The sequence below is a fragment of the Pteronotus mesoamericanus genome, unplaced genomic scaffold (assembly GCF_021234165.1).
Source record: "Pteronotus mesoamericanus isolate MK-2021 breed Mesoamerican mustached bat unplaced genomic scaffold, CSHL_Meso_final contig_2, whole genome shotgun sequence".
In the NCBI taxonomy this organism is placed as follows: Eukaryota; Metazoa; Chordata; class Mammalia; order Chiroptera; family Mormoopidae; genus Pteronotus; species Pteronotus mesoamericanus.
In genome coordinates, this window is record NW_026555084.1 from 24,830,624 (window position 1) to 24,844,590 (window position 13,967).

General features: G+C 49.7%; 1 protein-coding gene across 2 annotated transcripts in view; it reads left to right on the forward strand.

Annotated features, from left to right (window-relative positions):
- Window positions 1-1,323: 1,323 nt before the first annotated feature.
- Window positions 1,324-13,967, forward strand: part of SPOCK1 (SPARC (osteonectin), cwcv and kazal like domains proteoglycan 1) — a 440,100-nt gene continuing 427,456 nt past the window's right edge. For both annotated transcript variants that reach the window (XM_054568415.1, XM_054568416.1), the window contains exons 1-2: window positions 1,324-1,452; window positions 2,033-2,215. In XM_054568415.1, coding sequence (XP_054424390.1) covers window positions 2,033-2,215 — 183 coding nt within the window. In that variant the 5' untranslated portion in view covers window positions 1,324-1,452. The remainder of the gene's footprint in view (window positions 1,453-2,032; window positions 2,216-13,967) is intronic.

The following is a 13,967-nucleotide window of genomic DNA, read 5'->3' on the forward strand; positions in this document are numbered from 1 at the left end:
GATTTCAAGGGCCGTGAGCTTTCAGCTGGAGAAGCATCCTGTTCTCAAGGAAAGTGTCTCCAGGGTGCCGGCCGGGCCCACAGGCCCCACAAGAGTCCCTCCTAAGAAACCCAGATGAATGAACTGGGGGAACTAACGAGGCCTGTGTTAGTGGCCAGGCGGAAGTGAACGCCCGGTGCTGAGGGCTCCCACCGCCCCTGAGGTCCACACCAAGGCCAGCCTGCCCAGGAAGTGAGGAGGGAGGGCTGAGATGTGTGGCAGCAGAGGCAGGCGGGGCCAGGTGTGCAGGGCCAGGTGTGTGGGGCCTGGGCGCCCCTCCAAGGGTTTGGTCTTTATCAGGAAAGAAACATGGAGACTGTTAAGTGTGTGCTGAGGAGAGAGGATTGAGTGTGTCAGATTTGTTCTAAAAGAGCGCTCAGGTGCCTGGGGAATCGGGTGTGGTTGGACAAGAGAAAGGCAGCAGGTGTCACCTGTATGCAGACAGGGAGGCCGCATTAATTCCCTTCCAGCTCCGTTCCACTGGACATGGCTGAGAATTTGCAAATTGAATGGGGTGTGCAGGGTGAGGCCAGCCTCCTATTTCTGGGTCCTGTCTCCGAAGCTGGGACTAGTGTTCCTCTCCTCCTTGCCCTCCCCTCTAGGAAAACCGAGCAGGCCGATACTGGGACCCGTGCAGCAGACAAGGGCTTCTGTGCAGAAGAACACAGAGGCATACCCGCAGGGCCCATGTGGGGAGAGGGAGGAGGAGAAATGGTGGAAACGGAGGCCAGACGGTGTGACTGGAGGGACTGACAGCAGTGGGCACGGTGTGCAGCGCGGGGTGCCCAGGGCGTGCGGGCGGGTGGGTGCACGACCTGCGATGGGCAGCGCAGAAATGGACCCGCCTCAGGGAGACCCTCCTAAGGAATGCTGATGCAGCAAGTCTGGGAGTGCGCCTGGAAACCCCCATTTTAAGGAGCCCCCTTCTCTCCTCAACTAAGGCGATTCTGACTGCGGTGGCCCTACGATCGTCCTTTTGAGAAGGCCCCAGGGCTGGTCGGCTTCTTGGCCTTGTGTCCTGCATCCCCTCAGCAGTCTCTCACCAGCTTGGGCCTGGGAGCTTGTTTCAGTCTTGCAGTAAAGATGTGGACAAACACATCCCGGTCTGTGCTGGACCAGGGGCGGTTGGGCGGCGGGGCGGCAGGGCCGCGGGTCGGGCGGCACTGCTGCGTGCGGCCGCCAGGGGTCGCCAGAGGCCTCATCTCGCGCGTCCCGGCCCCACCGCCGGCGGACGCCGCGCCCGAGCAAGCCAGAGCGCGAGCGGAGCCAGAGCGCCGCGGGCTCACAAAGCGGCCGGACGCGCGGCGGCGGGTGGCAGGAGCGCGGGGCAGCGAGAGGCCCGTTAGCCTTCTTCACGACCGCGCCACAGGAGCTCAGGCAACTCGGACGCGGGGACCTGGTCCGGCCCCCAAGGTATGTGGCCGCCGAACCCCGCGCCCCAACTTGGCGTAGTTGGGACCTCCCCGCGACCACCCAGGGGCTGGCTGGGTGCGGGGCCTGGGGTATCTCTGCGCGCCCCTCACACCAAAGCGGCTGGATGGGCGGGGAGAGAACCTCCCAGCTGCTGGAACCCCTCGCCGCGCCCCATCCTGCCTGCTCCCGGACTGCTGCTCGGAGCCCTGGGCGCCGTCTGTGGGAGTGCGGCTTGCGGACCCAGGGCTCCCCGTTTTTGCGGAGGGGTCCTGAAGCCTTCCATGTGAGAGTAGCGGGGTCGGGGGCACCCAGGAAAGAGCTGACAGGGGTCTTATTTAGTTGACAGCAGCCCCTCATTTGTGACGCAGCCTCTTCCTTCGAGACTGAGTGCTCCCCCCCACCCCCCCGCCATTCGTGAGACAGGTCCTGGGGTCTCCAGGTCCGCGACAGGAGCCCCAGGTGTGCGAGGGGCGGCCCTGCAGTTGGGCCGGCGGGGGCGGTGCGCGGCGCCCGGGCCGGCGAGAGGCTCACGGCCGCCCGCGCCCCGCTCACCGCCGCGCGCCCCCGCCCCGCCCCGCAGATGCCGCCGATCGCGGTGCTGGCGGCGGCCGCCGCGGCGTGGTGCGTCCTCCAGGTCGAGAGCCGGCACCTGGAAGCGCTCGCGGGAGGCGCGGGGCCCAACGGCAATTTCCTGGACAACGACCAGTGGCTGAGCACCGTCTCCCAGTACGACCGCGACAAGTACTGGAACCGCTTTCGAGACGTGAGTACCGCCGCGCGGCCCTGCAGGCGGGTGGGCTGGAGCCTCTGTGGCCGGGGGTCGGGGGAGTCTCTGAAGTGGGGGTTGGGGTGGGGAGGGGGGACTGGTGCAGACCTTCCAGGGCAGCTTGAGGGTCCCAGGGCCTGGGCTGCATCTTGCCTGGGAAGAACTTTAAAGACAACTTGGAAGGCTTCATTTTCCCTGCCTGGTTACCTGTGGTCCAGGTGTGTGTATTTGTAGGACGGAGGGGGTGGTGGTGGGGGGTGACTGAACTAAACGTGGTGTGAACAGGGAGCAGGTGCAGAGAGAAGGGCTCCCTGAGCTGCTGAATTCTCCTGACGTGGATGGTTGACTGCTGAGCCCCCAAGAGAACCTCCCCGGGCAGCAGTGATTTGGACGATCTCTAGGGCATGCCAGAAGGTTCTCTGCTGCCTACGTTAGGTTTGGGGGTGAACCAGCTCATGTGTTAAAGCGCCACGTGTTCCAGGTGCTCCAGGTGTTTGGAGGGGCGTCGCAATGGGCCTGCTAAAAGGGTGGGGGGTGGGGAGTGTGGTGGTTTTGACCTTTGGCATCTTTAGGGGAAGGGAAAGGAGCAGGGAGCTCCTGGAGTTGGTCTCTGCCCTGAAGAGCAGCCTGGGTGGCAGAGGATTGCCCCTCGGGGGAGCGGGAGTGAGTTATTCCAGGGCACCCGGGGGCACATCTGCTGCCTGCTGCTGCCCCAGGGCGGGCTGCTGCTCCCCACGTGTGCCCCAGGGGATGCAGGGGCAAGAGGCACCTGGCACAGTCCGTCCAGCAGATGGCATTCCCTCTGTGCTCTGGGAGCTGCTGCCAGCTTTTCCAGAGGCTGCCCCAGGTGGCTGGGGCCCACTCTGGTACGTGACTAGGGAAGGAGTTTTAGGATACCTACCATGAGGAACGCCTGCTCTTGGGAGAGCCCCGCCCTTGGAGCCTCTGTTCTTGTCAACACGTCCAGGGCTCTTGGAGGTGGGAGATGTGTGGGAGTCACCCTCTTTCACTGGATTCCTCTCAGCCCCACTCTGGGTATCCCCATCCCTTGCAGGGGGAGCCTGGGGATTCTGGTGATCCAGGTGTTTTCTCATGCTTCCCAAAGAGCACCTCTGCAGGTCCTAGTCTAGAGGAACAGGTGCGCCCATAGCCTTGAGTGGGGCTCACTTCCCTCTCTTCTTTCTGTTTCTTTCCCCACTCCCTCTAGTTGACTGTGGGCTGCTTCTCTCTGAAGGGGGCTTTCAGTAACCTACCCAGTTATTTGGGGGCCTTTTGTGGCAGATATCTTCTTGCTCCTCCCACTGGCCCATGAGATCCCTGCCCTGTTAACCACCATTAGTCCCTTCTGTTCAGCTCTGAGGAGCCCTGCACTGACTCCCTTTGCCTGTAGCTGAAAAAGATGCCCAAATTGCCCAGAAGATGCCCCAAAGGAGCTTCCATTCATGGACTCACATAGAGTAGAAATCATTTTTTGATTGTTCCTTCTACTGTGACATTTTAGATAGAGTTGAGGAACAGGGCAGATGCTTAGCTGGGCTAGAGAAGGGAGGACCGAGCCAGGTACAGAGGGGAAGGGCCTCATGCGGGTGGCTTGGTGCGCGGCAGCGGGGCCAGGCTGAGCGCAGCTGTGGCCTGAGAGGCGTGGACAGATTTCCTGTGCTTTCATGCCTGCTCAAGGTTCTCTAGTGTCAGTGAAACGTGGCATTATTCTCATTTTCCATTTACCTTTACATTGGTAAAGGTTGGGTTTTTCTTCATTTCTCATCTTTCTTGAAAATGGTGATTTTTTAAAATCCATGGATCAGTGTTTTCCAGCCCTGACTGACTATGAAGTGCATCTGGGGTTCTGGTTCAGCCACGGCACCCAGCTTCTCCACCTGGAGACCCTGCCTCCACATTTCTGGGATGAGTGCTGGAAACCCATGTTCTCAACAAACATTCTGGGTAATTCTTAGGATGCTTAGGAAGTACTGCTTTAATAATTATAAAAATGTCCAAAGCGTTATAAAAAGAGAAAAGCTTCTCTGTTCAGATGTGCTGCTTTTTTGTTTCTGGAGTAATTTGAGGTGTGAAACTAATATTAAAACAGCATAGATTCTTTTAAAATGATAATTCATAGTAACATTAAAAACATCTAAAAATCCCAAATATCTTCAATCATCAACATTTTATATGCTTCATGGGGTCCTCTGATGCTAGCTGTGGATCAGACATAGTTGAATGCCATTAACCTCTTTAAAGTGTTGTGAAACTTGTACTAGATAATCTTTTAGGTCAAGTCCAATGCCTTCATTTGTGCCATTTACTTGGAATAACCATAAAGCCTCAGTCCCCCGGGACCAGGGAACACAAGGTTGCTTCCTGTAGAAACCAGCTGTTCAATGGACAAAGGACAAAGCCCAGCCAGTGGAATGGCTCATCCAGTCTGATACTTTTCACTGAGCCAAGCCTTGCTTAAGGTTGACAAACTCAGCTTCTCTGCTATTGTTTTAGTTGTTTTGTTGAAGCCACTGATGATTTTGAAATACTGCCCTGAGATTATTGTTATGATGCTTGTCAGTTTTTGAATGTCATTGTGAAAGAAAACTTCTTGCCTTTCCCGTGACTCACCCTACTTTTGTACTTGGGGGAGAGATATTTGCAAGTAATTTTTGAACTTGTGAGACTGAAAACTAAGGGTTCCCTTTAGAGAGCTGGTGAGACCCACTGATGGTGGTGGTGTGCGAACTTGGAAACAGGAACGATGGCTGGCTCTGTGCTCCGTGCCCCCTGCCCGTCCCATGTGCATGTAACCTCTCTGTGGCTTGAGGCAGAGGGGTCAAGAAGCTGCAGCTCTTCTCCCGATTTCTTTTTTCTGAATCTTATTTGGCTTGCCATAACCATTCCTGTAAGGAAATTTTCCTCTGTTTATTCTTACATTCATTTGTATATTCATTCATTCCAACAAGTATTTGACTGTCTAGCACGTGCTGGGGTTGTTGACTCTAAGGATGAGCAAGAGAAACAACGTGATCTCTTATTCTGGTAATTTCTCGTCTGCTGGATGTGAAGCCCTTTCTCTTACGTCGTCACACGTTTCGTTCTTACCGTATTTTCTCTTTTTAAATAAGCTTTTCTTATAAAGGTAATACATGCTGATTATAATAAAAAAATTAAACATTGCAGAAATAGAGACTACCTAACTTTAATGAAGCACTTAGTGTGCAAGACATTGTTTAAGTTACTTTACACATATTATCTCATTTAAATCATAACAACCCTAGGAGAGAAATACTATTATTATTTTCCCTGATTTACTGGGAGGCTAAGTCTCCTGCCCAGAGTTAATAGGGCTGGGGTGCAGAGGAGCCTGGACTGGAGCCGGGCAGCTTGACTCTAGACCCTCACCCTGCAGAGCAGCCGACCTGGAGTGGAGTGGATTCCGGGTGGGAGCCTCCGCTGTTAGCACAGTGCAAGTCTTCCCTGCTTTACATGGAAGAGCGATCAGTGAGGAGCCTTAGGTTGAGACAAAGTGCAACAGAATGGACACACCTTCTGTAGGGGTCACATCGGGTCTTATCTTCTGCTAATAACGAGCTTCTGATCCGATTAAAATAATATTGTTGCTTACAACAAACATGACATTTTCTTTCTTTTGCACACATGAAACCAGCCCTGACATTTAACTCCAGGATAATTACCTGGAGCAGGCCCAGAGAATCAGAAGTGCTGCTTTGGCATTTATCTTACTCTGGAGTGACCTGAGTTTGTAACTCTAATGAGACCCCGAGGACCAGCTGCATTCTTTCCCCCACACACACTGTGGGATTTGGTGGGCTCTGCGGCAGAACTGGGGTGTCACGGAGCATCTGATCTGCTCATTTGATCTTAACAGCTCAGCTATAATGAGTTTCAAGGGCAAGTGGGCCTTATTGATGGAATGGTGGCTGGCTCAGTCAGTGGGGTTGGTGACAAGAGAGGTGGTATGGCTTAGCAGATCAGTCATTAATCTGTCACCACAGAAACTCAGCTTGTAATAGAGAAGAGCAGAAAATCATTTTGATTAAACAGGTTCAAGGAGACTTAAATGAGTTTGTGATCCTGACTCTCCTTAATGAACCCACTCTCTTAAATCCCCTGTATGAGATGACCACGGGTAGAAATAATTATTTCCCAGGAATCATGGTGAAGGGACACTTGTAAAGTTGAAAGGCCTAAGACTGTCTCTGTGTTCTCTGTCCTTACCTTCTCTGTGCCCTTGCCCGAGCAGGACAGCAGAGCTTCTCGTGCCAGTTGGTCTTCCCAGGCTGAGTTCCCCGGGTTCTCCTGGTCCTCCCCAAACCCTGCCCCAAAGTATGTGAGCCTAACTGCATTGTGGGAGGATAAGTCCTCTCCAACGTGCTGATGAGCTTGTTTTCAAAAGCAAGAAGTGGTCCCAAGTGGATGACGGGGCCTGATCATTAGCCAAACTACTTAACCTCACTTGGGGAGACAAAGTCATGTTAGTAATTGAATATTTTATAATAAGTCATTTCTCATTCATTTGGTTATAATATATTTCAAACCAAACACAGTCATCCAAAGCTCCTGAGGCTGGGCCTCATCATGGTGAAGAGCACATTTCTGAGCTGAACTCATATTCCAGTCTTGCTGAGTACAAGCTTGGGTTTTGGCTGGAGCGTCAGTTTCCTCATCTGTGAAACTGAAATGACCCCCCCAACCCCCCGCGTTGCGGTGTTTTGAGGAGGACTGCATGAGCTCAGGGCACAAAGTAGGTGCTCATAATCTTCCCATGGCCGGCGGGCCTGCTATTCTGACTTGCTTCCTGAGGGTTCCGTCTCTTCTGCCCTGTGAGCAGGAGTGCATTGCTGGCACAGAGCTATAGTGGTTGCGCTCTGTCTCACGTCCCAGAGAAACGTGGTGGAAGTTTGTTCTGTTATCTATGAGTGTGTTCTCATGCTATTCCTTGGCTGGCCTGGAAGGCTGTGTGAGGTTCCACACGGTCCAGTCTCTGTTACTTTCCAGTTGCAGCTCCTGGCACGGAGGTCGTTCCTTCCTGTTTCACGTGGTCACTGACCTCTCCTGAAACTGGCCGTGCTCCTCCTGATGGGTCTCAGAGGAGGCTGGTGCTCAGCTGTGCCTGAAACCCTAGTTGCGGGAAGGGCTCCCCGGGAATCCTGTTATACCAACCAAGCCCTCATTGGTTTCACTTTTAATGTTAACCTCTGATCCAGTTGCTTCCAGCCCATCTTAAAAGGTGAAAACTTCATCTAGTTCTGTAGCATGGTCCCAGGCTGGCTTTGGTGTAGACGGGGTTCTGTATCACTGTCTGTGGGGAAGGTCCTGCAGTGTCTAGCACGTGCTTCTTGTTGGCTTTAGAATCAATAAGAAACTACTAATAGGATTGGCCAAGACTGTTCCTTGTATCATAGATACAACTGTTCAGTTCCACCTCATTTTAACAGGCCCTACAGCCAGAGCCAGTTAGCCGTGGTTTTGGAAAACCCCCACACTACTAACAAATAGTCAAAACTGGGCAAGGTGCAAAAATGTTCTCCAAATGCCAGCTGTGTTCCAGGCCTTTGCTAGGTGCTGGGCGAAGAAGACAGACACAGTTCCTATCCCCTGGAGTGCGGTCTAGCGTGGCAGGCAGGTAAACAGTCACAAATAACCATTTAGGTACAGTTGAGAGAAGTGCTAAGGTAGAGGTCCAGATGCACAGAGGATGTGTAACGGGAGGGGAAAGGAGCTGGTGAGTCGTTCTGGTCAGGGAGTGCCTGCCTGGGGAAGGCACTGGCGCTGAGACTCACTGCCTGACAGGAGCGACCGGGTGAGGAGAGGAGGTGCTTGCGTTCCAGGCAGCAACTGCGAAGTGCAGGACCAAAGGTCTCGAAGTGGGAAAGACCTTGATGTGTTTCCATCAGATGTGTCTGCCCTAGGATTCCTTTAAGCAAGCTCTTTCTCAGGTTCTTTGGAAAGGATGCTTTGCCCATTTCCAATTTATCTCACATTTTGGGGACAGGAGAATGAGTCACCTATGACAAGTGAGGTGTGCAGATGGGCCAAGGACTTGGAGGGATGGCCTGTTCTTCTGTCCCTGCCCCGCTTTGTGCCTCTGTGCTGTCTTCTGCAGCCATTTCTGTTGTGTATATAGCCCTCACCCCACTTTTCCCTCCCAAAACACGCTTCCTGCCCCTCTAGCCATGGGGCCCCGTGAGTTCTCCTTTTCTCTGTGGTCAAATGTCCTGGGCTGTAGAGCTCCCGCAGTTCCCAGTGCTGTTTGGAAAGAAGGGTACCATAGAGTTTCTTAGAAAGAGTGATGATTTGTGAAGTTTATCTTTCAAAAATGAGGCTGGCCTATGTGGGCTGCTCCTTGCCCTCCTTCCTGCTCTGCACCCCCACGCCACTATCATTGCAGAGAAACAACTGGGTGACAGGCTTGGAAGCCACAGTGAAACCCAATATTTTATCCTCCAGGGTCACAGCTTAGAGGGAGAGACGACAAGCATGCAGTCTCTGCAGCACCGTGTCAGAGTGCTGCACAGCGTGTGGCATTTCATAGCCCCCGGCTCTGGGTCCTCCCAACTTGGCTGTTGATGGACAAAGGTGTGATCACAGACTAGTGATGTGAATTATTGGAGATTCCCCTGGAGGGATAACAGTAAGGCCCAAACTTGATTACTGTTAACTTGATTGGGTTGCTTTTCTTACGATTTTTTGCAAATATATCCCTCAGGTGACACTCTCCCTGGATCCTTTGAAATGAGCTTTTCTTTGGTACAGTGGGGAGGGAGGAAGGAAGGACATATTGTACAGCTATTTGTAATAATCTGCAAAGTCTTCCTGGCTGATCTTTGACATGTCACACTGCAGCAGTCACCCGCGTATTCCCCAGCATAATGAGGTGGTGGGTGAGCAGGTGTTTAGTCAAAGTCTGTCGGTGCCGTGACTGGAGCGGGGAAGCAGAGCTCACTTCAGTGTCCCAGGCAGCCTTTGCACAGGTGCGACATGGAGGAGACAGATGTGCCGAGGGCAGAAGCCTCCGCTTCTCTAGTTCCGCTCTGCCCTTTCGGTTCTGCCATGCACATGGACTCGCTCTCACTCAGTCCTGGAAAGGGCCAGGCCATGCTGAGATGACCAGCCAAGGCCACGGCAAAAGGGGAGGGTGCCCAAGGGCGAGGTGCTGGAGCCACGGTTCTCAGATTTACATCTTTCTTATAGTGAAAAGTCACTGCTGGGCTTGTTTAAAATGTGGATTTCAGTTTCCTGATCTAGAACATAGTTCTTACAGGTCAAGGGTAGCACCCAGAACCTGCCGCTTAAGTAAGTGGTCCAGGTGATTCTGATGCAGGCAGTTCTCAGACTGTCTTTCCAGAAAAACCCTGGAGAATTATTATTCATTCCAAATAGCCAACACCATTAGCTCCGATGAATAATAAAATTTTAGACAAAAGGAGCATTTTGTCTTGCAGTAAATTGTCATGTGTACCTTGTTTTCCCCTCTTGTCAGCAGGGCTGCCATTGACACAAGTGGAAAGAAAGGCCTTGCGTTCCAGTGTGTGTGTCCACAAAGGTCTCGGCAGTAGTCCTTGTCACGAGGTGCTCCTGGAGTGCTCCTTGGACTCCTGATGTTCGTTCACATGAGCACAGTGGAACTGATGTGGGACCTTTCACATGACAGAGTCCTAGGGGATCATCTCAGCAAACTGCCTTCTCTCTGGAGGGGCCTGAACCCAGCCACCTCTGGTCTGACTTTGCATCTTCTCTAGCAGAATTGATAGGTTTAGTGCACAGACAAACGTAAGGAACTTGGCTCTGACGTGGGCTTTAGTTTGCGGAGAAGTGGGTACTGACGCTGACGTGGTGCCGAGAGTGCGGGATGGGCGAGGGGTGGTGGGTGTGACGTGGAATGTTTGCTCGCAGAGGACACTCCTCCCCCCGCCCCCCCCCCCCCCCCCAGGCACGGAGATGCAGAGAAGGTCGGAGGGAAATAGGCTGCCCAGTGACGGTGACCGCACATCCCTTTTGGGCATAGTAAATCCTTTTGCTTGGCAGAGCGGGTAGTTTTGGAAGATCAGAGGACACCAGAAACAAAGCCTTGTCAATGTTTAGAAAATTTATGAGGCTCAAGAAGACATAGAAGTATTTCTTGTTCTAAAGCCATTCCGTTGCCCACTGAACAAACTCTGAAACTTTGCTTTACCCCATGTTGCTGAATTTCCTCTAATCAGTGGTACCTAAAATTGATACAGTCATTGTCAAGAGGGAGAGAAAAAACAGTTAAGTGTATATAACAGACGTGAGGTCTTTCCATAAGCCCCATTGCTAAAGGACAATTGGGTAGTTTCTGGGTCTTTCTGTGCTCATTGAACAGGCTGATTCCTTTGTGACTGTGATGAGCTCAGTTGGTTGGTGTCCAACACTTTTATTTGGCCAAGACATCACTTCCCACCTGAGCCAGCTAGCTTTGCTGTGACTCTGGACCTGGTCTATGACCTTTGACCCATCATCTTGAATGGGACTTAATGTCACCTTCAGTGAATGAGAAAATAAAACTGCTATAATGGTAAAGATAAAATAAGACTTTTTTTTTTAACTGGTTTTAGATAAATTGTGTAATTTTTGTATGACAGAGTTGGTGGTTTAAAATTTCCTTCCTACCTCAGAAGGACCTCTGTATGTGTTTAAAAGTATTTTCTTATCTTTGTTTCCATGGTCATCCTGGACCTAAAGCCTTGCCTCTCTGGTATCCAGGTCACGTGGGTACCAGGTCTGGTATCCACAGGTTCAGGGGTTTGTTTCCTTGTCTGTGCGCTCATACATTGATCCCACAGAGACTGACTGGCCAGGCTGCTCTGTCACAGGCACTGTGCGGGCCACTTAGGAAGCAGCAGAAGCCTGATTCCTGTCCTCTGGAGCCTACAGACTTTTTGTCTGAGACAGAGTGAAGAAGAAGGAGCGCTTGGTTGTCGGGACCTATTGGGGGTTACTCTGCAAAGGATAAGGCCTCGTCTACAAAGGAACCAGAGCCGTTCTTGCAAGCTGGACATCCAGAGGCACGGTGGCCTGAGGCGTGTCTGTGTGGGAAAGTAGCATAAGCATTCATCTCTGAGTCTGTTTGGTGGTCCAGCCACTTCAGCCTGTCTCAGCTATTACTGCTCTTCTGCTGTTATGTCTGGGTTTAGGGGCCTGGGCACTGCCAACAGAAGGATGCTGGGTCTTACAATGGAGAGTAGAGCGTTTAGGCAAGGCCGGACTTGGTGAATACGAATGCTGCGTATGAAGAGCTTAGTCTTGGAGTGAGTGGAGAGAAATGCACATCAAAACCTTCAGCAGCCCTGGATGGGTAGGGAGTACATTTCCTTGAAGTAGAACATAGGTAGAGCAAAGGGTGCCAATCATAAATACACTGCTTGTACACTTTCACAAATAAAGTGAACAAACCAGTACAGCCAGGTCAAAGATAGAATATTGTCAGCATTTGAGAAGTTTGTCCTGTGTCCCTTGAAGCCACTACCTTCCCCCTCCTGGGTAAAAACTCCTCTGACTTACAACATTATAGATCACTTTTTACTGATTTTATACTTTTTAAATGGAATCCTAAGGAATTTTTTGGGAGGGAGTCTGGCTTCTTTTGCTCAGCGTCAAATTTGTGATGCATTGTTGTATGTGGTGATTGTTCATTTTGATTGCCGTGTGCACATTCCGTAGTGTATTTGCCTGTCTTATTGTGGAAGGACGTTTAGGTAGTCTCCAGGTTTTGACTATTGTATAATAGCACTTTCTTGGGCATGTATGTATGCATTTTTCCCAGTACATACCTTGTTGTAGAATCCATTGGTTATAGATCAGCTTTTAGAGAAGCGACTATATAGTTGAAGTGGTTGAGCCAGTTACTCTCTCACCACTTGTGTATGATACTTCACTGAGACAACATTATTGTTTTTCTTCCCTGAAGTCTAACTTGTGTGTTCAAGTCAACTAAATGTATTGAGCATACATTACATTTCAGGCAATTTGCCTACTCTTACAGAGCCTGTGTTCTAGTTGGGGGAGAAAAACAATGTAGAGATTGAGATACAGCAGTTGGCTCTAAGTTCTACAGACAAAAATATACATGTGAGCATAGCTCAATAGGGAAAGGGCAGTCTCTTCAATAAGCAGTGTTGGGAAAACTGAATATTCTTATATGGAAGGATGAAATTGGACACCTTTTATACCACTCGCAAAAATGGATTTGGAATGGATTCAGGACTTAACTGTAAGACCTGAAACCATGGAACTCCTTGAAGAAAACATTAGGAAAGAGCTCCTTGACATTGGTCTTGGCAATATTTTTTTAAAAGACTTGATACCAACAGTATAAGCAACAAAAACAAAAATAAACGAGTGGGTTATCAAACTAAAAAGCTTCTGCACAGCAAAAGATACAGTAAAATGTAAAGGCAGTCTAGAAAATGGGAGAAAATATTGGCAAACCAAATATCTGATAAGAGGTTATTATCCAAAATATATAAAGAACTCATACAACTTAATAGCAAACACCAAGTAACTTGATTTAAAAATGGACAAAGGACCTGGATAGACATTTTTTCAAAAAAGGTATGCAGATGGCCAACAGGTACCTGGAATGATTCTCAACATCATTAATTGGGAGAAATGCACATCAAAACCACAATGAGATATGACCTCTTACTTGTTAGGATGGACATCATCAGAAAGGCAAGGGATAAATGCAGGCGAGGGTGTGGAGAAAAGGGAACCCTTGTGCACTGTTGGGAATGTAAATTGGTGCAGCCGCTATGGAAAACAGTATGGAGCTTCCTCAAAAAGTAAAATATCAAAGTACCATAAGATCTAGTGATCTTACTTCTGGGTATACATCCAAAGGAAATAGTCACAATCTCAAAATATGTAGCCTGTATTTATTGCAGCATTATTTATAATAGTCAAGATATGGAAACAACTTAAATGTCCTTTGACAGATGAATGGATGAAGAAAATGTGTACACACACACACACACACACAGGAATATTACTCCATCATAAAAAGAAGGAAATCCTGCCATTTGCCACAACATTGGTGGGCCCTGAGGGCATGATGCTAAATGAAATGTCAAAGAAAGAAAAATACTACATAATCTCACTTACATATGGAATCTAAAGAAGCTGAATTTATAGAAACAGAGAGTAGATTGGTATTTGCCAGTGTGTGTGAGTGGGGGTAGAATGAGGATATTTTGATTAAAGGGTACAAACTTCCAGTGATAACATGAATAGGTTCTGGGTGTCTGATGTATACAGCATGGTGACACTGGTTAATGTGCAATATATACTTGAAAGTTGCTAAGTAACAAAATATTAAATGTTCTCACCATAACAACAATAACAACATGGTACTTAATGTGTGGTGTGAAGGATGTGTTAACTTTACCTTGGTAATCATCTTGTAGTATGGTATTAAACCATCACATTGTACACTTTAAACCTACATAATGTTGTGTGTCAACTACATCTTAATAAAGCTGGGAGGGAATCAGAATAAAGGGAATATTAAAGCCTTATCTGTGGATTTACCTTTATTCTTTTGACTTTGAGTTGTTCTTTTCCCAATTTGAAGGAATATATAGTTTAAAAAGAGAATTCAGAAGATAGAGAAAAGAGAAATAAATCACTTCTCTCCCGTATGCAGTCACTGATAACAGTGTTTTGAGCGTCTGTTTGCTTCTACAAGACTTTTTAATGCCAGAGTTTTTATTTTCATGGTTGA